The following is a 23,761-nucleotide window of genomic DNA, read 5'->3' on the forward strand; positions in this document are numbered from 1 at the left end:
GACAAAAGCGGATTCCTACTCCTAAATTCCTAACAATCCTAACTAATAAGTTTTTTGCAAAAATTTCATTTTTGGTACAAGCTTTTATCGCTGACTATACTTTTCTTACGACAGACAACTAATACTCATCGAGACAATTCTAAAAACCCCTAACACAATTAGGTTGCGTTGTTCCATCACAGAGTTCTTATGGCGACCTCCTGTCTCCATCATCAGATCAGTTCGACAGTATGATATTATTGTATTGTCAGCAGAACTACATACAGCTGCCAATTTTCATGACGCTACGATCCTTGGAAGGTGTTTAAATTAGTTACCTTAGATTCCATTACATTAGTTACATACAGATCGACCTAATAAAAACAAGGACTGACCTTGAAACACCTGCACGAACAATACGCAACACTAATAACACTCAAAAATTCACTGATTTAGTCTTTATATATAAATATATGCACACAACTAAGTAAAATCTCATTAAAACCTATAAAACTCTAATAAAAACAACAATAACAACAAATCTTGGCAATAACCGGAACGGAAGTGTTGTCATAATATTATTCCATTTTCACCCACGACCTACGGACTTCCAAAACCTATTACTACAAATTTATAAACAGTACTTTCTTTGAAGAAACCCTCGTTATCAAATTACCTTAACTAAACTTGCGACTCCATAATATTCTTAGATTTTGTAATAAAATTTCTTTTTTTAAAGGTTTTTTGAAAATTTGGTATTAATGATAGCAAAATACAAAAAAAAATTACCCATTAATTCAATTCAATGTTTTGGTACGGCAACATTAACCACACGAGCGGCAAACGCGACTCGATTCAAAATTGTGAAACATTACACTCCAATATAAATCTTACCTATTTGTATTTAAGGTTTAAATTCAAATGAAGCAGCACACCGTTGTGGTACTTGTGGTGCTGCACTTACGCCACTCGCGGACTTTGACTGTGTGCGTGCATTTTTCCAATATAAACCTTATCACGTTACATTTAAGGTTTTTATTTAAATGAATAACTCGATACAAAACCGTGTTATTTTGATGCGTAAATACGCGGACTTTCTTTAGCAAACTTTATGAGCGTGTGCGTGAGTTTTCGTATGTGTGTGGTGGCTCATGAATGAATACTCAAGCTTAAACTTAGTCGCCCGCGCGCCCGCTATGATTAGTTGAAATTTAATCAATAGTGAAGCTTTAGTAAATAGTGTTGTCGTAGTGTTTTCGTTATGGATATATATGTAGCAATAAATTTTAGGCAAGCCGGTGGGAATCGGGTTGTATGAAGCCGCCGCTACTGGTCACTATGCCTATCGGCTATTTAGGTTTCTCCAAATTCAAGTCATTTTCTTATCTGTCGTGCACGAAAAGGGAATCAAGATGTGTCAACCCTAATAATTGCTCGGAGCAATGCTGAGCCGAACGGAGCCGAGAATCGACGGCGACCGAGAGACCCGAAGGCAGGAGTGTCTCCTCACTATCTCTCGGTATCACATTAACCAATAAAATGGCGGCTCAGACTGTATACCGATACATATGTCATTCCATTCGTGCCAGCTTTCGTGAAACGACCTGTAGGTTATGGGCTGATTTAACGGCGCGCGAACTGGCATGCGATTTTAGTTACATTGCGGACTATTTGGTTACATCAAATTCAGCCAACCAATCAAATACCGCAATGTAATGAAACTCGCATGCGAGTTTTCGCACCATGTAAAAATAGGCCTTAAGATAGAGCTCGCTTATTAATAAGAATAAGAGGATTTGTATTAAAGTAATGCGTTGTCCAGGCGGGACCATGTGGTTGGCCGGCCGGTTTTACCTGTCAATCCTACGTTTAGTGTTACAATCTTGTTTTTTTTTATGGTCCGGATTCTAGCCCTTTAGCCAAATCTCGTATAAAACAAAACTAGATACAGGTAAAACCTATGCCGGCAGCATCTATAAAACCAACCCCAATTTTGAGCACAATCTGACTAAATTGACAATTTAATCAGGACGTATGAACGCAAAAATTCAATTGGCTTGCCAATTCCACTTGATTCGATTGTAAGATTATGACCGATCAAATGGAGGTGCGGTCGCACCGCTCAATAGTGCCAATTTTCGACGTTAGTATGCGTGTTTGGGGACATTTTTTTTTTTAATTTTAAGCGTTCGAATGTCACCATAAATTTAAAATCGATGATTGAATTGTGGACGCTTAATGAAATTGACGCCAATTGTCAATTTGATTGTCTCGACTGGACGCCCATTAAGAGCAAAACGGGCGCAGACAGAAGTACTAGGCACGATTAAGACTACTTATGTATGTGAATTTTTAGAATAAATGAAATAGCTATCTAGAAGTGTATGAGGTGTATTGAGGTCGCTGAACTGGTATTCAATATTATATTATATGTCGGGAACCCAGTGCACAAACCACGGGTCAAGCCTGATGACGTCACCTAATCTCAAGTGCTGCGCCAGCGCCGGCGCGCGGGCGGTGCCCTGCGACAGTTCCTATCGACCCTTGACACGTGTAGACGCATTGATTTCCGAATATTAGTTTTGATTACCTAATTAGTGATTTTGATTAGAGATTTGGCAATACAAGAACGTTGTATGTTGTTTATTGACTTCCGTGGAATTATATTGTGTCTCAGTTGAATCTAGACTGTTTTATTATCTCGAGGAACCCTAGGACTAATTAGCCATTACGATGCCCATAAATAGACAATAATCTGATGATCCAGGCCATTCTGCGACATATAGATAAAAGTATTAGACATGGATGTACCATAAAACATAACCCCATCAAATCCTCATCTGGAAATGTCACTAAGGGCCACTTGCACCATTCCACTAACCCGTGGTTAACCGGTTAAACCTGGAGTTACCATGGTTACCAGTACAATTTGACACTGCGTTAACGGTTTAATTGCTTAACCCCGGGTTAGTGAGATGGTGCAAGTGGCCCTAAGTCATGTAATTTTGAATATTATTTCAGCAAAAAACTGTTTTTTCTAGTGTAATATTAAACAAAAACCAACAAATAAACGGTATAAGTATGCAATTAGCAAAATAAAAACCTAAAATTGTAAAACATACGCATTTATTTGGTTACGTTTTCTACAGAAAACTCTTCATAATGTCTAGATATTGAACTAGAAATACAATTTTATTGAATGAATGTGTATTATGACTGAAATAAAGTTTTTAATCAAATCCTAGCTAGTTTTTATTACGATATCTTAAAAACCTTGTCCGACCAGACTAAGTTTTCATGCCAAGTGCTACGTCAAATATGGAGTTTACTACCAAGTTTGTGCAAAGTTAAAGTGGTCAGAGTCTAATCATATTAAAGGAACCGAAATAAAAACCAATAATATTTGTATAATTTATTATCCTAATTAAATTACATAACATTAATTGCCTAATATGATACAGTCATCAGCTTGTATTACTAAATAAGGCCTAGTTAGGGATGAGGCCCTACCACGAAATACGAAATTCCTTTTCACATCACCTATTCGAAAAAGGGCTTTTTCTTCCCCGCTAGGAGGGATCAAAGTGACACTTTTCTTCCCTACTACCAGAAAAGTACAGGTACTTTTCTGTTCTAAGACACGATTTTTTCTTTCTTGCATAATTTTTTTTGGTCAAATAATACATATTTTGGAACATAACAATTTTCTCATAGTTGATGTGAAAAGCAGTATGTGTCACACGGTATCAAAATTATTTCGTCTTGGGCGTTAACACTTGAATCCCTCATTACGCTCAGGATTCAATGTACGCCCTTGACGGAAATATATCATTTTGATCCGTTGTAACACAAACTACTATTATCTGCCTCTATCGCTCGAATATGCAAGAGTGATAGTTGCGTTTGCGTTATGACAAATTTTGTATGGGATTTTGAACACCGGGCCAAGCGGGACGTTTTGTAAACTCAAATCCCATACAAAATTACACTTAACGCAAACGCGTACGTCACGTCATGCTATCAAATGAAATTTACACTCCCCGGAGTTGATCCTTCCTAACAATATCCGGGAGATCGAGCTTTGCTCGGAAAACATATAAAAACTTAAAACTGCGCGTTTTCCCAGAGATAAGACCTAGCTAGATCGATTTATCGCCCCCGAAAACCCCCATATATATAACCAATTTCATCGAAATTCGTTAGAGTCGTTTCCGAGATCCCCGAAATATATATAAATAAACAAGAATTGCTCGTTTAAAGGTATTAGATAGATTAGATTACATTACGTTTCAAGTGACGTTGACCCCGTGACCCACCCTTCTTCCTTCTTCGCCCTTTTAAATCTCAGTGAGTCAAGTCTTCTATTTAGGAATTCGGATACAAATTTTCTTGTACTTGATGTCAATACCGTCTTTACCATAAGGGCAGGACAGGACGCATCCACAGGGGAGCCCAAAGGACAGACAGTAACAGTATATTTGATTACCCATAATAAATAGAAGATCATAGTAGAAAAATGCTCGGTGAAGGAAAATATCGTGAGGAAACCGGCCCAATAAGGCCTAGTTTCCCCTCTGGGTTGGAAGGTCAGATGCCAGACGCTTTCGTAAAAACTAGTGCCTACGTCAATTCTTGGGATTAGTTGTCAAGCGGACCCCAGGCTCTCATGAGCCGTGGCATAAATGCCGGGATAACACGAGGAAGAAGAAGTAGAAAAATGTTAGTTTACTTATGTTATTCGGTTTCTTTATTTTCCAAAAGGGCCCCAAATTCTCGAGTGCCGTGGGCCCCAGCATAGTTCTAGACGGCCTTGATTGATGTGATGCTTTTCTTATTTTTTTAGGGTTCCGTACCAAAAAGGTACAAAAGGAACCCTTATGGTGCGACTCTGTTTTTTTTATTTGAGGGCCATTTCAGGTCCAATTGGTCTTTAATATGAAATATTTGTAGTATATTATCTATCATGATCTCTAGGCTCTTTTCTCAACTGCTGATAAAGAGGGTAATGTTTACCACGGGTATTAAGAGGTAAGTATAGTACGTACTCGTCCATAAAAAAAGAAAAAAGTTTGTCCACTTCAAAAAAAATTCCATTCTCCATGTTTTTTTTGTACATTATTGACACAATGAAAAACTAGGTTTATAGGTTTTCCTTTTTTCAAAATTTGCGATACAAAAAAAAAACATTTTTTTTTAAGCGAAACCTAGAATATATTATGCTGAAGCGATCGACATCAAAATCAAAGTGATTTGTTAAGATTTAGTTAGTGGAAAAAGTTTTCTCCCGACATGGAAATTGTGTGAAAAAAGTGCCTTTTGTCAGTAGCTACACTTCCCTCTAAAGCAGGCTGCTTTAATCTAGATGAGTCTATTGAATATTAAAGATGCTCTCGGATAGAAATTCATTTTGTGAACGTTTCTTTTATTTTTTGCCATTTTTATATATTGTGACCTTTTTTGCCACTTTTGGGTTATTGTAGTCAGGATCGCGAGCCCTTTTCATCCTTATATGAGACTATATAGAAACTTTCCTTTTTGTTACCGCCATACAAAGTATATGGGGAAATGGTAACACAATATGAAAAAAACTCTGGGACATTTTTCATCCCATTAGGATCGAAAGAACTCGTGATTCTGAGTAGAAATAACACAAAAGTGGCAAAAAAGATCATGATATATAAAAATGGCAAAAAATAAAAGAAACGCTCTCCTCATAAGTTCAATCAAAATCGAAACTTATAACATGGTCCTAAGACTCAAAATCCTACTTGACGTTGATAAAACGCTTAATAAGAGCAGTAACAATAGTTAGAGGTCTCAACTGACGTTGACATTGTGTTTGTCTTCAATATGGCGCCGGAATTCGGGCCTCGACGCGGACTCGAACCCGCACGCGCCACAGACCAGGACATCCGCTGCTTCCGCTTCCGCTGAATTCAAGTATACTTCCGCTGAAATCAAAGAAAATTATCTATGGTATAAAACGCTAAGATACAAATACAAATAATTTAATGAGAAAAGTATAGTACAGTGCATAGTCTAATAAAACATGGTCTTCCATTCCCAGAGTGACACGGGGCTACGTCACAACAACATGGCCGCTATATATAGCGCTATCGCATATTATCATATAGCGCTGTCGCATGATGACGTAAGCCCGTGTCAGTTAGGTGACCTAGAAAAGACGGGAATGGAGTAACAGGCGGAGTATATTATTATACCATGGTACAGTGGTTGTTCTTAAAGACTAAGAATTTATATAGAGACAAGTGGTTTACAAATGCCAAAAGATAACGCCTAAAGTGAAGCTTTATTGGAAATAGCGTCTTATTTTAATTTTTAACCTTTTGAACGCCGCAGACGGCAATTGACGTCAACGCAAAATCGCGACAACGACGCCAAAGACGGCATTTGTCGTCGATCGTTTTTTGATGAAAATCTACTGAAAAACACCCCACTTAGGTTGGCATTATTTATTCACAAAACTAAATTTTACCCCCGTGGCGTCAGTGGCACGTCAAATGGATGCGCCGTTTGTCGTTCAAAAGGTTAAGTACCTTTTGAATACATCAAACTAGTTTTTATGTTACTGGATTCTTCGATCTATGAACTTTTAACTTTGGACGCATAGATTGACGAATCCAGCAACATAAAAACTAGTTTGATGTATTCAAAAGGTACTTAAATACACAATACAGTACGTAGCGACCCCCTTTTTTAAATACCTGTCGTTAAATTTTAATAATCACGATTATTTAGCAGTGGCGCTAGTGTGCACGTTGATGGGCTCTTCTTAAGCTTAGAATAAATTTAAAAGTGGAAAAATTACAGTCTTGGGTGAAACTTGAACTCACGGCATCTGGATCGATACGCCAGCGCTCTGCCATCTGAGCCACCAAGACCTCATCCATAGCCAGCAAATCTTTCCACCATATTATGGGTCAAGGGGACCCTAGCGACATCTACCGTAAGAGTGTTACACTTCTTAAACGACCACCACCACCGGTGGTTCTAAGCTTAATAGCGTCTTATTGAGAACCGACAATATGTACCCGTTTGGTTGGAAACGCCACATATATTTATTCTGCTATTGGTTAATAATATTTTCATCACACTCGCTCAGTAAATGTGGAATTGCACGCAGGTTTAGCGGGAGTTATAGAAAAAGCGTTCTCCCAAGGGAGTTATGAAGTTTCTAGTGCCATAATTAACAGTTTTTTGTCTTTATACTTAATTTTTGTATCGCAAGTGTGATGAAAAACATTGTGTGTAACTCGGGGCGTAATAATATTGCAAACTCTAGTCTATAAATCGCTCCGGCAAGACGTCGCGATTTAACTATACTCTCGTTTGCAATGTTTAACTTACGCCCCAGGTTGCACAATGTACTATTCTTGGTGGCATGTTAGTTGCCAACTTGCCATGATAAAAAATAAAAAGAATAAATTATTATTTTACACTTACCATTTGTGTCTTTTAAATGTTGCTCCTGCACGTGTTTCATTAACTGAAAATAATAATTTCAAACTTACTTAGTGTTTTTATTGTTTTGACAGGTTTTAGGGTAATTTTTATAAATTTATTCGAATAACGAAGAAGAATAACAAAGTTGGATGATTATTCTTATTTGAATAAATTATTCGTCCAATAATTTATCCGCGAATAATTTATTCGTCGAATGAATTGCCACGAATAATTTGTTTACTGGAATACCTTATTAACTTTTCACGGTTTAGAAAGATTTGGCAACTGTGATGTGCAATGCAACTACCTGCAACTACCTAAATAGTTACTGTAAATATAAATTATGCGTTGTGATATTCGCACTGAAGCAAAAAACTGCTGAGAAAATTTGGTTTTCTCACTCTTTTAATCTATTTCTAGGTCAGGCTAGAAAGGTACTAACTTTGTGTGTGAGTAACAGCCATATTCGAACTTTAAGATACGTCAAATAATAGATATGAAAACGATATGGATCGGATATGTCAGTGTCAAACAAGTGTCAAAAGTGAGGTTTCTACAAACAAAAACGTCACTTTTGACACTGACATATCCAATCTATATCGTTTATATCTATTATTTGACGTATCTTAAAGTTCGAATATGGCTGTTCATTGTTTACGCTAATCCTTTGTTTATTATACTACCTGGGTTTATCCTTTAACCCTTAACAATCTTTAACTTGTCAGAACAAATATACACTAAAAACAAGTCACATTAAACCCATTATTATTCGTGGATTCATACGAATGAAATAACGAATAAATCATTCGTCATTTGAAAAGTGATCGAATGACTTATCCGCGGATAAATTATTCGCGAATAAATCATTCGCAAATAAATCATTCGTGAATTTTTGTTTATTCCAATAATTATTCCGATAAAAGTTTATTCGAATGATGCCCATCTCTGTTTCCAATACCGTGCTTCTTCACACTTCCGCCCCATTATTGATTTTATTTTTAAAAACGGAACTACAGAAACAAATATAATTAACTACCGAACCTAGTCATACAGAACCTAGGCAAGTGTATGTAGTATCTGTCTGAGGTATTACGAGGCGATGGATGGTAGTGGTATTTTATAAAACTGTTTTTGTAAAGTGTTGTGTCCCGTAGCGTATAAGTTACCTCTAAATTGTACAGTGATAAGGTTTATATTGTCAGACTGCAAAAATTCTGTTTGTAAAAAAAAACTGTTCATACATGGAGTCAACTGATATAGGATATAGTACCTGCGAGTGCGAGCCGCCGCGGAAGGGGCAGCGCGCGCACTGCAGCGTGGTGGCCGCCGCGCGCGCGCCCTTCAGCCGCGCGCCGCCCGGCCCGTGCTCCGCCGCCTGCACACAACACACAACCGTGCAACTACTTACACACCACCAACACTAACACCACTTGAACACCGAGACCCATGGGCATCGCCAATGGGGGCAGCTCCTCCTTCCATCCTAAAGAACATAATTCGAAACTAAATGCCCCTCCCCTTGGCCATCGGCCATATGAACTGACTCATTCATCACTCATCCCATCATTCACTCATTCATTCATTTATTCACTACCAACCTTATGTACCGTCAGCTCCTTGATGGCGTTACACTTGAAAGCGCACAACTTGCATGAATACAGTAACACCCTAAAGTTGGGCGACATTCATTCACTCATTCGTTCATTCATTCACTACCAACCTTATGTGCTGTTAGCTCCTTTATAGCGTTACACTTGAAAGCGCACAGCTTGCAAGAGTACAGTAACACCCTAAAGTTGGGCGACATTCATTCACTCATTCGTTCATTCATTCAATACCAACCTTATGCGTTGTTAGCTCCTTTATAGCGTTACACTTGAAAGCGCACAGCCTGCAAGAGTACAGTAACACCCTAAAGTTGGCCGACATTCATTCACTCATCCGTTCATTCATTCATACACTACCAACCTTATGTGCTGTCAGCTCCTTGATGGCGTTACATTTGATAGCGCACAGCTCGCAAGAGTACAGTAGCACCCTAAAGTTGGCCGACATTCATTCACTCATTCGTTCATTCATTCATTCACTACCAACCTTATGTGCTGTCAGCTCCTTGATGGCGTTACATTTGATAGCGCACAGCTCGCAAGAGTACAGCAGCACCCTAAAGTTGGCCGACATTCATTCACTCATTCATTCATTCACTACCAACCTTATGTGCTGTCAGCTCCTTGATGGCGTTACATTTGATAGCGCACAGCTCGCAAGAGTACAGCAGCACCCTTAATTTGGCCGACATTCATTCTCTCATTTGTTCATTAATTCACTCACTACTATACAATACAATACAAATACTCTGTATTGCACACCTCATTACAGTAAACAATACAAATAATACAGGAGGAAGATTAAACAACAGGCGGTCTTATCGCTAAAAAGCGATCTCTTCCAGACAACCTTTAGGTAGCGTAAAATTAATAAATTTTGAAATTTTGAAATGGAAAAATTAAAATTACTGTCTTGGGTAAAACTTGAACTCGCGGCCTCTGGACCTCTGGCCTCTTCTCACCCAAGACAGTAATTTTTCCATTTTTAAATTTATTCTAAGCTTAAAGCATCGTTCGCTGACGTTTCAGCTTTTTATAAATTAATAAATTTACGTCATGTCAGTAGGTGTTTCATATTCAATATAAGAATACCAACCTTATGTGCTGTTAGCTCCTTTATAGCGTTACGCTTGAAAGCGCACAGTTTGGGGGTCGTCCAGAAATCATGTGATCGTTTAGAGGGGGGTGGGAGTAAGAAAAATCGGCCAAATATGATCACACGATTTCTGGACGACCCCTTGCAAGAGTATAGTAACACCCTAAAGTTGGGCGATATTCATTCACTCATTCGTTTATTCATTCAATACCAACCTTATGTGCTGTTAGCTCCTTTATAGCGTTACACTTGAAAGCGCACAGCTTGCACGAATACAGGAACAGCTTAAAATTGGGAGACGATAGCAGCTCGTGCGGCGGGGGGAGGGTACCGCGGCGCTTGCGACCACGCTTTTGGGTTACCATTTGTGCCCTGGAATAAATAATAGTACATTATTGTCGAGGCTCGGAAGTAGCTACTTGCAGGCTGAGGATTCGTTTTAAACGGACGACCTTGGGAGTCCGTTTAATTGAATCCGAAGCCAGCAAGTAGCCTTCCAGCCGAGTCATATATAGTGCTTTTCTCAAAACTGGTGCAAGAAATATAAATATCATAGAAATATTTTACAAAAGCAACTTTCTTACGTATATATTTTCACAGAAAAAAGTAGAAACAATTGAAAAAATTAGCTTTGCCGCCTTTTTATTTTTTTAATAAAAAAATAGAAGTGTATTTTTCTGCCGAAAATACGTCAACCTATTTGAGACAGCTAAATAGTCGCGGTACTAATCATCTGTTTGGCTGTTTAATGGGCCTGTGCCTTCATTTGATATGGCCATTTCAACTTTTAAAAAGTTTGCAACTCAACAAATAATGGAATTTGTATGCAACATTGCAGTCCCAAAATCGAGACTGCAATGTTTTTAACTTTTTAATTTTTGACTGACCATAAACTACGCGCTTCGCGACCTATTTTTTAAACGGCAAAGTCGACTTTGCCGTCCATTTTTGAGAAAAATCATTTTATATATACCATTTTGTTAACAAACACATTTATTGTCAATAAATCAAAAATGTAAGTATGGGTTCCTAATACGGCACTGGCAAGGTCGCCATGTAAGGATGGGACCCAGGACAGTAGTAAACCACAGGAGTGCCGAGTAAATACTGTCATTTATTCATTAAAAACTAGTATACATATAAACTTGGGAGTTTAGGTGGGGAGGCTTGCACGTGGAAGGTGTCCAATAGCTTGACCTAAATTCCATTCCTTATATAGAGGAGAGTCATCTTACATGACTCTCCGTATATGGACTACATTCCTAACCTAATATGGAGGAGAGTCATATTGCATGCCTCTCCTTATATGTATGTACCTACTACAATAATATATTATGTTACTTATACCTACATTCCATCTGGTGAGACTGTAATATAATTTCAGAAGCCCACTTGTCTCACTTAAAACTATACATTACAGTCGCTATCAGATATATAGGAGCGGCCAAGCCAAGGTGCTCACAAATATATGAACGATGCGTGTTCAGATATTTTTGAGGACCTCGGACGCTCCGATATATCTGATGCCGACTGTACAACACCGCGTGCCCTGCGAGCCTCATTATTCTTGTAGGTGGCGCCACATACTATTTTTAAACCTCAACGCAAAAAAAAACCGGGCAAGTGCGAGTCGGACTCGCGCACGAAGGGTTCCGTACCATAATGCAAAAAACGGCAAAAAAAAAAACGGTCACCCATCCAAGTACTGACCCCGCCCGACGTTGCTTAACTTCGGTCAAAAATCACGTTTGTTGTATGGGAGCCCCACTTAAATCTTTATTTTATTCTGTTTTTAGTATTTTTTGTTATAGCGGCAACAGAAATACATCATCTGTGAAAATTTCAACTGTCTAGCTATCACGGTTCGTGAGATACAGCCTGGTGACAGACGGACGGACGGACGGACGGACAGCGGAGTCTTAGTAATAGGGTCCCGTTTACCCTTTGGGTACGGAACCCTAACCAAGAAAAAAAAAAGAAAAAAGAAAAGAAGAAAGAAAGTAAAGTCTGACCAGTAATATATGATCATTGTCAAGAGGGCGCTGTTATTCTTATGTATAGGGTGAAAATTCAGAATAGTATGAAAAAAATAGTTCCAGAGAAATTCCGCAACATGGCGCGTGATCATATATTCCTGGTCAGGCTTTAAAAAGAGAGGCGTTAGAGTTGAACCAAGAAAAGATTGCAACGATTATGATAGCACACGCAGTGCAAGTGTTATTTATACGTCATAACTTCATAGAAGTTTGATGTTTAAAATAACACTTGCACTGTGTATGCTATCATAATGGTTGCAGACTTGGTCTGACTCTATTATTGTGGTATTTTTAAAATAAGTAACTTACTTGGCCTTTTGAAGGGCTTTCGCTTTTTCTAGTAACTCCACAGCTGTTAGTTGCTTCTGTAAATAAAAAAATATAATTAAAACCGGCCAAGTGCGAGTCGGACTCGCGCACGAAGGCTTCTATACCATTACGCGAAAAAGCGCCAAACAAATCATGTTTGTTATATGGGAGCCCCACGAAAATATTAGTTTTATTCTGTTTTTAGTATTTGTTATTATAGCGGCAATATAAATCTGTGAAAATTTCAACTGACTAGCTATCACGGTTCATGAGATACAGCCTGGTTACACACAGACGGGCAGTAGAGTCTTAGTAATGGTCCTGTTTTTACCAGTTGGGTACGGACTAGAACATAGTTTCAACTCCTACCGATGATTTTAGAATGACGACCGGTCCGTAATAATGACGAGTTAACTAAGTGTTTTGTACCTTAACTGGCTTCTCAGTCTTCGCCGGTGGCGTTTCAGTTTCCTCAACGCCCTCTAGCGATGATTTGAGTATGACGACCGGCCCGTCTTCCCCGTTGACCATGACGTGATCTTGTTAATAATAATGACGAGTTAAATAAGTGTTCTGTACCTTAACTGGCTTCTCAGTCTTCGCCGGTGGCGTCTCAGTTTCCTCAACGCCCTCTAGCGATGATTTGAGTATGACGACCGGCCCGTCTTCCCTGTTGACCATGACGTGATCTTGTTAATAATAATGACGAGTTAAATAAGTGTTCTGTACCTTAACTGGCTTCTCAGTCTTCGCCGGTGGCGTTTCAGTTTCCTCAACTCCTAGCGATGATTTGAGTATGACGACCGGCCTGTCTTCCCCGTTGACCATGACGTGATCTTGTTCATAATAATGACGAGTTAAATAAGTGATCTGTACCTTAACTGGCTTCTCAGTCTTCGACGGTGGCGTCTCAGTTTCCTCAACGCCCTCTAGCGATGATTTGAGTATGACGACCGGCCCGTCCTCCCCGTTGACCATGACGTATTCGTCGTGATCTTCTCTGGTTATGTATACTTGCTTTTTGCCGACGTAGGCGTTTTGCGCGTCTGAAACATCGGTTTCTATTGAAACAGGTACATACATTTTATATATATGACTATTTTCAAATGTATATCTATTTGACAGACTTCATTAAAATTGTCCTAGAGGAATATTTGTTTAAATAGTTTCTAAATAGATACACAAAGAATACCTAATTGAATAAATAAGCTATTTTATATCCCAGACACCTAATTGGCATAACTGACTCCACGAGACAGGCCTAGTCTAGTGTGGCGGTCATAGGTTAAGTAAACCATATCACAGAATAAATAATAGTACTAGGTACAGAAGACTCACTCTCTAACAAAACGCGTCTGTTACGATCAGGACAGATATGGCCGCTAGGTGGCGACAGCGCCACGCGCGGCTTATGGCTAGCCACCAAAATTGGTGTGGAACGGGTATACTTTTAGGTACATGTAGCTAAGCGACGAAATCGCGGAGTGAGCCACGCCTGACCATATGTACTCGTTCTGGTAAATAAACTATTTTTATTTTATTTATCTTATCTACGAGAAACAGGTGGAAATACGTAAAAAAAACATACAGACACTCTGAAAACCTCCCCCTTTTAAGTCGGTTCATAAAAAAGTACACACATGTGACGTGTCTGCATAAACCGCATTTCATGATTATTTTTCGGTAAACATTTTTTAGTTAGAAGTTTAACTATTATATATACTGTATAAATGTATAGTTTGCCACAGGACTGTCAATTTCAAACATACACAGAGACAATCATACTGTCTTTGTCTTACGCTAGTACTAGCAACGGATGAGTATTGGGACTTAAGGACCGTGCGCGTTGGAGGGTCTGCCATCTAGTGGCCTAGAATCGGAAACATATGTGCACATGTACATTGCCAAAGCAAGTGCTACCATCTACCGTTCTCGTCGGTACGTTTCCTTGTGCATAGTAGGTTCTGCCATTTTGTTGGCTACATCGGAAGCATAAACGTCACTCGCGTCAAAACATAATAAAATCGCGGCAAATCTGACGGCTCCTATGCTGCCCCCTATAGTTCATGCACAGGGCCTATAGTTTTCTTTGTGTTTGCCAGACTATAGTTTGGAAAATGTATAACGCATTCACTGCCAGGGGGCGTGGCCTAGGAACAAACTTGTATGACGGTGAACGCACATGTGCGTTGGGGGCAGTGAATGTGATAATCTCACCTTCACCCTCGCCATCACTGGACTGCAGGACACATGTGACGGTTTCTCCTAGCTCTCCTTCGGCCTCCTGATTGGTCACTAAACGGTATGACTCCTCGCCGTCACCACACCTGCAGATAAGAATAAAAACATTCAAGTAACAATATTAAAAATATTGTAGAGAGTGGTAGAATTTGAAGTCATAAAATAATACAACTATTAAAAAAAAAGGTATACGCCAAAAAAATCCATTTTATGCCTTATATAATTTTGGAAAAGTATCCTATTCAAACTGCTGGATCGATTTCCATCAAACGTAACTAAGAACCACCGCAAAGAAACTCGCTTTCGCGTAAAATAACCGCATCGAAATTGGTCCATCCAGACAGACATTGGCGTCAAACATCAAAGAGTCAGACCAAGAAAAATCTGCAACGATTCTGATAGCACACGCAGTGCAAGTGTTATTTTAAACGTCAAACTTCTATGAAATTATGACGTATAAATAACACTTGCACTGCGTGTGCTATCAGTCGTTGCAGACTTATCTTTGTTTAGCTCTAACGTAGTGATTAAATTTTCTTTGGCTTTAGAGCAGCGGTCGGCAACCTTTTAGCAGCCAAGGGCCACATAGTAGTTAACGAAGTTGACGCGGGCCGCACTTTGGTAATATTTGTGATTTTAGCAGACATTGTCGTTTGTCAATATTACAAACAAAATAGCCAGGGAGGCTCGCGGGCCGCAAGCGAGAGGTTCGCGGGCCGCATGCGGCTCGCGGGCGCTTGTTGCCGAACGCTGCTTTAGAGCAAAAGGGATGTTAGCATCCCTTTTTTTACGTCGGGATTTAAAAATAGTATGTGGCGCCACCTACAAGAATAATGAGGCACACAGGGCACGCGGTGTTGTACTCAGAGATGGGCAAATTTTATTCGAATGACGAATAACGAATGAAAATAACAAAATTTATCGCGAATGACGAATAAAAATGTCGGATGATTATTCTTAATTGAATAAATTATTCGTGGAATAATTTATTCGTCGACTGAATTGCCACGAATAATTTGTTTATTGGAATATCTTATAAACTTTTCACGGTTTCGAAAGATTTGGCAACTGTCGGCTCAATTCGGGAAATGAATTAGAGATTCACTAGATATGAAATAGTAAAGATATGTGACGTTCCACGGCAATAGGTACCTTATGGCGGCTGGCGCCGCGATTCGGGAAATTAATTAGAGATTCACTAGATATTAAATAGTAAAGTTATGTGACGTTCCACGGTAAAAGGTACCTTATGGCGGCTGGCGCTTACGTCGCATAGCGCCGCAATAATATTGGAGCGGCGCGCGGCGTTAATAATAGCGCTGTCTGATGTGCAATACAACTACCTGCAAGTCCTGCAACTACCTAACTAGTTACTGTAAATATAAATTACGCGTTGTGATGTGAGATTCGCTCTGAAGCAAACAACTGCTAAGAAAATTTGATTTACTCACTCTTTTAGTATATAGCTATCTCTTTCTATGTCTGGCTAGAAAGTTACTAATATAACTTTGTGTGTGAGTAATTCATTGTTCACGCTAATCCCTTGTTTATTATACTACCCGGGCTTATCCTTTAACCCTTAACAATCTTTAACTTGCAATATAAACAAGTCATATTAAACGTGTTATTATTTGTGTTGTTTTTTTGAATGGAATAAGCCAAAAACCTTATATATTTTTCGTGGATTTATTCGGATGAAATAACGAATAAATGAAAAGTGGTCGAATGATTTATCCGCGGATAAATTATTCGCGAATAAATCATCCGCGAATAAATCATTCGCGAATAAATCATCCGCGAATAAAAAATCCGTGAATTATTGTTTATTCGAATGATTATTCCGATAAAAGTTTATTCGAATGATGCCCATCTCTGGTTGTACTGTATAGTGTGACCAAACAAACTGCATGGCATTTGCAATGAAAAACTGTGTAAATGACACTTAAATTGTTTATACAACGGTTTCACTCACTTGGTTTCACGTTGTCGTATAAACAATTTAAAACATGTCTCACGAAAGTTTAATATCGATTAAATGACACTAGTTTATAAGCTAGGGATTTACGTATTTCTATGTAGAGGACTAGTCACTTACTTGACAAGGGTCAGGTTTAAGAGGTCCAAGTGCATCAGACCCCGGGCGGAGTCCGTGAGGATCTGGTACTTAGGCTCCTGGTCTTCACTGCTCTCCGACAAGGTGGCCATGTCGGGGAGGATAGTTTCCACTGTGTTAGTCTGTAATATAGATAGGCAATTATTTTATGTTACAACATGAATAGTAAAAGTAATAAACATTTTTGACTAGTTTTACAAAATAGGGTAAATACTTTTACAAAGTAGGGTAATACTTTTACAAAGTAGGGTAAATACTTTTACAAAGTAGGGTAAATACTTTACAAAGTAGGGTAAATACTTTTACAGGGTAGTGTAAATACTTTTACAAAATAGGGTAAATTACCCTATTGTAGCCTGGAATTATATGGGAGTTGGGTTGGAAGGTTGGTTGGTATCAAGAAATACCTAATGTAAAGAATGATCTAATTACTGCCATAACATTTAAAAAGTGAGAGAATCGTGTTACAACATGTTTACTGTAGGATGGGGTCAAAAGAGCCAATGCAAAGTATGGTTAAATACGAGTTAAGGGGCCCACTGATTAACAGTCCGCCGGACGGCATCGCCCTGTCAGTTGTGCGGAACTGTCAAAATTGTGTTCTAACTGACAGGCCGGTCCGGCCGTCTGTTAATCAGTGGGCCCCTTTACAGTAATTGCTGCAGTTAAGGTGTCAAGCATTGGCATTTTATTTCTAAGTTATTAAATATTAATTCAAAATTTACCTCATTATTGTCAAATGGAGTCACCTCCACGATTTCAAGTTGACCTGAAAAATAAATAATAAAAACATGATCATGATACAAATAGGACACGGACAATAGGACAAACAGGACAGGAAATGACATTCTATAAGTATTTATCAGATCTATCTGAGAAGAAATATGGAAACATCCTGATAAATTAAGAACCTCTTTTATTTTTAGGGTTCCTTACCAAAAAGGTACAAATGGAACCCTTACGAAAGTTGTTATATCCCTATATTAATATCTGGGAGACCGAGGTTTGCTCGGAAAACATATCAAAACTCAATAATGCGCGTTTTCCCAGAGATAAGACCAAGCTAGATCGATTTTTCGCCCGCAAAAACCCCCATATAGCAAATTTCATCGAAAACGCAAGAGCTGTTTCCCGAAATATATAAATATACAACAATTGCTTGTTTAAAGGTATAAGATAACTGCAATAGTAACTCTGTCAGTCTGTTACCTCTTCTCAGTTAAGCCGCTGAACTGATTTAGATGAAATTTGACATGGAGGTAGTTTGAGGCCTTGGGGACATACAATAATTTTATCAATCATCATCATCATTCTCATCTTCATCAGTCGTTCCCTCAATGCTGAGGATCGTGACATCCTGTCCTAATGTTGCTGACCAGTCTCTTCCATATGCTTCTGTCACCCGCCATATGTACGGCTTCCTGCAGATGTAGATGCAACGGTGTAGTAACTTGTGCGCTCCATCTAGCGGGTGTTCTGCCGCGAGTCCTCTGGCCCTCAACTTTGCCCGTCATAGTCGTCATTTCTAGGCTATCAGGAGAACGTCGTGAGAGGTGGCCAAAATATGCAAGGATGCGGTCTTGACATAAGGTCGACAGCCGGCGGTTTATGCGTAGCTCTTCTAGAATGGACTGGTTTGTTCGCTTTGCAGTCCAATGTATTCGCAGAAGTCGACGCCAACACCACATTTCGAAGGCATCGATGCGACTTTTCATTTTGGCTCGGATAGTCCAGGTCTCTGAGCTATACATAAAGATCGAGAATACTAGGGATCGCACTAGTCTGATCTTTGTGCTCCTCTGGATAGCATGATCCCTCCAAATCTTGTCTAACCGGCTCATCGCCCCCTTAGCCATCTGGATCCTCCGGACGATATCCTTGTCGCAGCTCCCATCACTCGTTATGAGTGAGCCCAGGTAGGTGATGCTATCGACGCACTCTAGGTCCTGAAGTTCAAGAGTACGGAGGGGTGAGTTATCCCTGTGGACAAACATCAGCTTTGTTTTGGCAAGGTTGACGTGCAGTCCCAGCTTGCTGCTCTCTGCTTCTATTCGTCGGAACAACAGGTTCATCTCACTCTCGTCAGAAGCCAAAAGTCGTCGTCGGCATATTGTAGGTTTGAGATCTTCCTACCGCCAATCGAAATGCCTCCGTTCCAGTTTTCTGTGAGTTTGCGCAGGATATATTCACCGTAGATGTTAAAGAGCTTTGGTGATAATATGCAGCCCTGTCTCACACCTTTCTCCGGTTTAAACTGACTCGATGTAGCACTCTCGATGCGAAGCCTTGCAGTACTTTCTGCGTATAGGTTTTCGACGAGGTAAGCTAAATGAGCGGGGACACCCATCTCCAAGAGAACGTTCAGCATGCTTTGCCATCTCACGCAGTCAAATGCTTTAGCGTCATCATCATCATTCTATATTCTATGAAAATGAAGTAGCGGTAGAAGCTAGTTAAAACATAAATAATACACCCCCCCCTTATTCATCAACGCTCTACAAACCTCAATTAGCTAATAATCGGTTGTCCTTATCTGTCATTTTGACTTATGTAATTGTAAGAAAGGGATAAAACATAATTTAACTAAATCAGGCCCGTTAAATTTTATGAATAATAATTCGACAACCGGTCTGGCCTAGTGGGTAGTAACTAGGGTTGCCAACCGTACTATATTATATAGTATTGTACTATATTTTGGCTCTCTGTACTATATACTTTTGGAAAAATATATAGTACGCTAAAATACTATATTTCCGATTAAACGTATAGTGTACTCATGTTTAGTATTTTATCTGAAAGTACTATATTGTTTTGGAATGTACTATATTTTTATTCCTTATTCTGGAAAATACTATATTCCACCAAAAAAAAGTTGGCAACCGTAGTAGTAACCCTGCCTGTGAAGCCGATGGTCCAGGGTTCGAATCCCGGTAAAGGCATTTATTTGTGTGATGAGCACAGTTATTTGTTCCTGGGTCATGGATGTATACTATGTATTTAAGTATTTGTAACACAAGCCTCCTTGAGCTTACTGTGGGACTTAGTCAATTTGTGTAAGAATGTCCCTATAATATTTATTTATTATTATTATATACCATCTTTAAACTCTGCCGTGAGCACCTGCGTCTCTGAGGCCACCTGTTCCTCGTCTGACATTCTTCAACCCTGGAAAAACAAAACAACATTACACAATTAACAAAGACATCCGCGCCAGGCTACAACAATTTCGTCATATAAAGCTGTAGTACTATGATCCCGACTCGATCGAGTCCAGCCATGGAGTCATCCGGCCTGGGAACGAAATCATAAAATACCCGATAGTCGGGTTTTCGGCACTGAATGTGTTAAGCGAAAAATTATCAATTAAACTATACTTGATATTTATTAAGCTGACCGTTTTGGACTATGAGAGCTCATAGTCCTAGACGGTCAGCTGAAAAGATTTCAACTATACCTATATAAAGCTGTTGGAGTGGACTTCTACTGACTTTCTGTCTACCTATAGGTTAACTGGAAGAGATCCCTCTAAGGGATAAGTTCGCCCTTGTACTACATATTTATGTTTTATCTGATGTACCATTATTCCTTTCTTTTCGTATAATTGTTTACTTACTTACTTTTAATAGATTGTATATATGCTTTATTATTTTATTTGTGACAATTAAATTTTCTACTGACAGTATCAACAAATTAGCTGTTTCCAGATGTGAATACATAATATTTTATAAGTAGGGCCGGATAAACCATATTGAGGCCCCTAGGCAATGCACTTATCGGGGCCTCTTTTTGCCATGCGTATTGGCTATGAAACATTTTCAATTTGTTTTGTACACGCACCGGAACCCTAGCTGATGCAAGGCCCCCAGGTGGTAGGCCTTCTCTGCCTAAAGGTTAAACTGTCTATCTATAATTTATGGTTGCCTGCAAATCTGATCATGATCACTGACAACAAATAATCTCGATAATCCGGCACTTAAATGGTCCGGTATACCCAGTAATCCGGCACTAAAATTGGGATACAAATTATCATTCTATGTCCTAATTTACTATGTACGCTAACATTTTCGCCCTTCAATCTATTTATAAATGGCTACGTTCTAGATAAGAGTAGATTTTTCTATTGATTGATTTTTTATTTTAGTAAAATGTATTTCTCCAACATACTAAAAAACAGATCAATAATATGCAGATTTGCTCTAACTTCCAGTAAACCGAATTTTCCAGTAATCCGGCTCTTGTGTCAGCATTAGTGCCGGATTAGTAAGATTGTACTGTATAGTGTTCAAAGCATTAAGTATTCTAGTTTTTGGGAATAGAACATATAAAGACATGGCAATTTTGGTTGGACTGGTACTTTTAACTATCGTTACTTAACTACATTTACTTATAAAAGTACACAATACAAAGCACGATTCAATATTACCACAAGCTTACTCTCACACACAAACAAATGTTCGGTAAACATACATACATGGACATTTTGGTTAGGGACTGATAGAGCAACTCGAGAATTAGCCAGGCCTAGTAAACTTCCAAATATTCAGTAATTATACAGAAAATGTAATAAACAATAACAAAATATCACTGCAAAAACTTAATTCTGCTCTCCAAATGTCAAATTCCCTCAAAAAAATCTTGCAACACCAGTGAAATCGGTGTTTCTACATGACGGTGTTTTTAATTTTATTATTATTGCAACAATCCACATCCACTTACTTTTGATGGCAACAATTGATTTGTTGATATGATCCTTAAATAACACCAGTATGAACATACAACCGCTAATGGTATAACTTCACGACACGAAATCAAGAGAACTACGTGAAAATCGACGCCATTAATCGCCTTTTCAGGGTAATATCGTATTCTATTCTATGTAGAATGATTTGTAGCAAAATGCCAGTGTTGCCAGTATAAAATTTTTACCCCATTTATTATTTTATTTACCTATTATTAATTTATTTAAAATCTTTATTGTTTGTGTGATAATTCCCTTTTTATTATATAATATAGTTCATATAATTGAAATCGCAAAATATAATCGATTTGGTTTATATTTTGTTAAAATAATTTATTCAGATAGTGTTTTGGGATACCGACCTTATTCTTTGGTAATAGAGTTAAGTTTTCTAAAAAACTACAAGAAAGTTTAAAATAGCTTCTACTCGAATGTGGAACACTTCGGACAATGACTCATCGGAGTTACTACGAGTCCTATTCACCTCACGTTCTTTTCACTTGATTCATCACTGTGCTGCGTTGCATCTCATCTCAATTCACTACATCGTAAAGTTGATGATAGACCTGCTCTTTTAATTTGATGAATATGCAAATCGTAGGATTCGTAGGTATGCTATACTTACATATCTCTTGTTAATAAAACTAATAAAAATAGTTTGTTACGTTAGTTATACATTGTTGTCGTATGGCTGAAGTGAAAAAAACTTAATTTGTACAACTTTTCAACTGCAGCAAAAAACTATTTTGATTTGAGTCCAATTATTCTAAAACTATACTTTTATTTTATATTAAAAAAAATACCCACTACCTATTACCGTAACTTTTTTGTAATGGTTCGAGTATATACCGAGAGATGAGTGAACTTGTTCAGTAGTATGGGATTTTTTCTTGTTATCAAATGTAAAACTACCGTTTGTACACATGGTACTATTTTCAGAACTCTACATCACGAAGACTGGGCTTCTATCCCGCTCATAAAATCAATAATACTGTGTAACTTTGATGACTCCAGTCTCCCATTGGCTGCGACCCTAAAATATAAACTTGGTTGCTCTATTTCACTCGCACTTACACAAAACGCCATTGCAAACGTCAAAAAAGCAACAAATGCGTTTATTGTTCATTACAAACAAAAAACCTTAAGTTAAAAAAAATAAGCAAAACCTGTCCAACATTCTAAATATGAAAACCTAGTTTTTGTGCCCAGTTTATCTTTGGTTTTGATGTTATAAAATATCTAATTACCCGTTCTACATCGCGCTTTTGAAGTTTTTTAACTCCGTTTCTATATAAGCAAGCTTTTAGGAATTTGCCTTGGGAGGTCCGTAGCTACTCAGTGAGCCGGTGTCGGCAGGGAGCCGGTCTAATTCCTTGCCATCAAATATGTTGAAGCGTATTAAGCAATTCATATATGGTAAACAATTAATTGTCAAGAAAAATGATAAAGAGAGACATTGGTCTCACCCATACTGAAGTAGCTGATTTGACTTCCTCTTTTATGAATAATGTGAGGTCGATATTTTGATTTTCGCTTTTTAACACGATTAAATTATTGATTTTTTGATTCATAAAGATAAGAATCCTGATTATAGCTGTTCAATTTAAAAGTGGTGTAACCCCTAAAATCTGTTGATATTTGACATTTTGTTTCTATAAAAGTTTGTAAATAAAAAACTATAATAATTTATAGAGAGATACATAATGATGTAGTAATCCATATGAAAAAATTAAATAATTTATAAATAGCTTACTTAAAAAATCTAACTGTTCACTAACTGTATACGATGTAAGAGATAAGAACAAAAAAGAGAGTCAAAGACGCTACACCGGTATGTGTGAGACAAGTCTCATTTCATTTTGCTGTTTTGTTTGACATTATTTTTATTAATCATTTTTATATTAAACCCATACATGACGACTTTTTCAAGGCGACATATTCAGATGGTGGAGGCTTAAGCCGGCCCCCCACCACGACCGGTTTCCCGTGTAGCAACGGACTCCCCATGCACATAGAAACGCGCTTTGTATTTATGCTGCCGAGTCGAAAAACTTCGTAAGCGCGATGTAGACCCAGCGATCTGATTGGTCGGTTTATGTGACGTAGTATCGCGGCGATGTGGGTTACGCTCGGCCGGTGAACAAAGGTGTATAAGTTTCATTATTGCATTTTGCAATA

At 38.4% G+C, this 23,761-nt stretch overlaps 1 protein-coding gene across 2 annotated transcripts; it reads right to left on the minus strand.

Annotated features, from left to right (window-relative positions):
• Positions 1 to 5,527: 5,527 nt before the first annotated feature.
• On the minus strand, positions 5,528 to 21,551 carry LOC134802772 (uncharacterized). 2 transcript variants are annotated; one of them, XM_063775469.1, is made up of 12 exons: positions 21,317 to 21,551; positions 19,941 to 20,010; positions 17,571 to 17,614; positions 16,828 to 16,967; positions 14,709 to 14,818; positions 13,269 to 13,537; positions 12,921 to 12,971; positions 12,492 to 12,547; positions 10,362 to 10,518; positions 8,714 to 8,818; positions 7,444 to 7,486; positions 5,528 to 5,930 (listed from the first exon to the last, which is right to left on the minus strand). In XM_063775469.1, exons 2-12 carry the CDS (start codon positions 19,999 to 20,001, stop codon positions 5,797 to 5,799), a joined length of 1,170 nt encoding a protein of 389 aa, XP_063631539.1. In that variant the 5' UTR covers positions 20,002 to 20,010; positions 21,317 to 21,551; the 3' UTR covers positions 5,528 to 5,796. The 2 variants fall into 2 exon arrangements, with proteins under 2 accessions (XP_063631539.1, XP_063631540.1); XM_063775470.1 differs by having other exon boundaries at positions 19,941 to 20,002; positions 21,269 to 21,551.
• Between the last annotated feature and the right edge of the window lie 2,210 nt (positions 21,552 to 23,761).

Source organism: Cydia splendana, chromosome 25 (assembly GCF_910591565.1).
Source record: "Cydia splendana chromosome 25, ilCydSple1.2, whole genome shotgun sequence".
Lineage (NCBI taxonomy): Eukaryota > Metazoa > Arthropoda > Insecta > Lepidoptera > Tortricidae > Cydia > Cydia splendana.

Bases quoted from the DNA above. Each gene is read 5' to 3' on its own strand.
- LOC134802772 (XM_063775469.1), bottom strand. From the start codon at position 20,001: ATGTCAGACGAGGAACAGGTGGCCTCAGAGACGCAGGTGCTCACGGCA. The intron at 13,538-14,708 runs GTGAGATTATCA...CCGATGTTTCAG, and splicing joins CAGTGATGGCGAGGGTGAAG to ACGCGCAAAACGCCTACGTC. The intron at 10,519-12,491 runs GTAAGTTACTTA...TATTTATTCCAG, and splicing joins AAAGCCCTTCAAAAGGCCAA to GGCACAAATGGTAACCCAAA.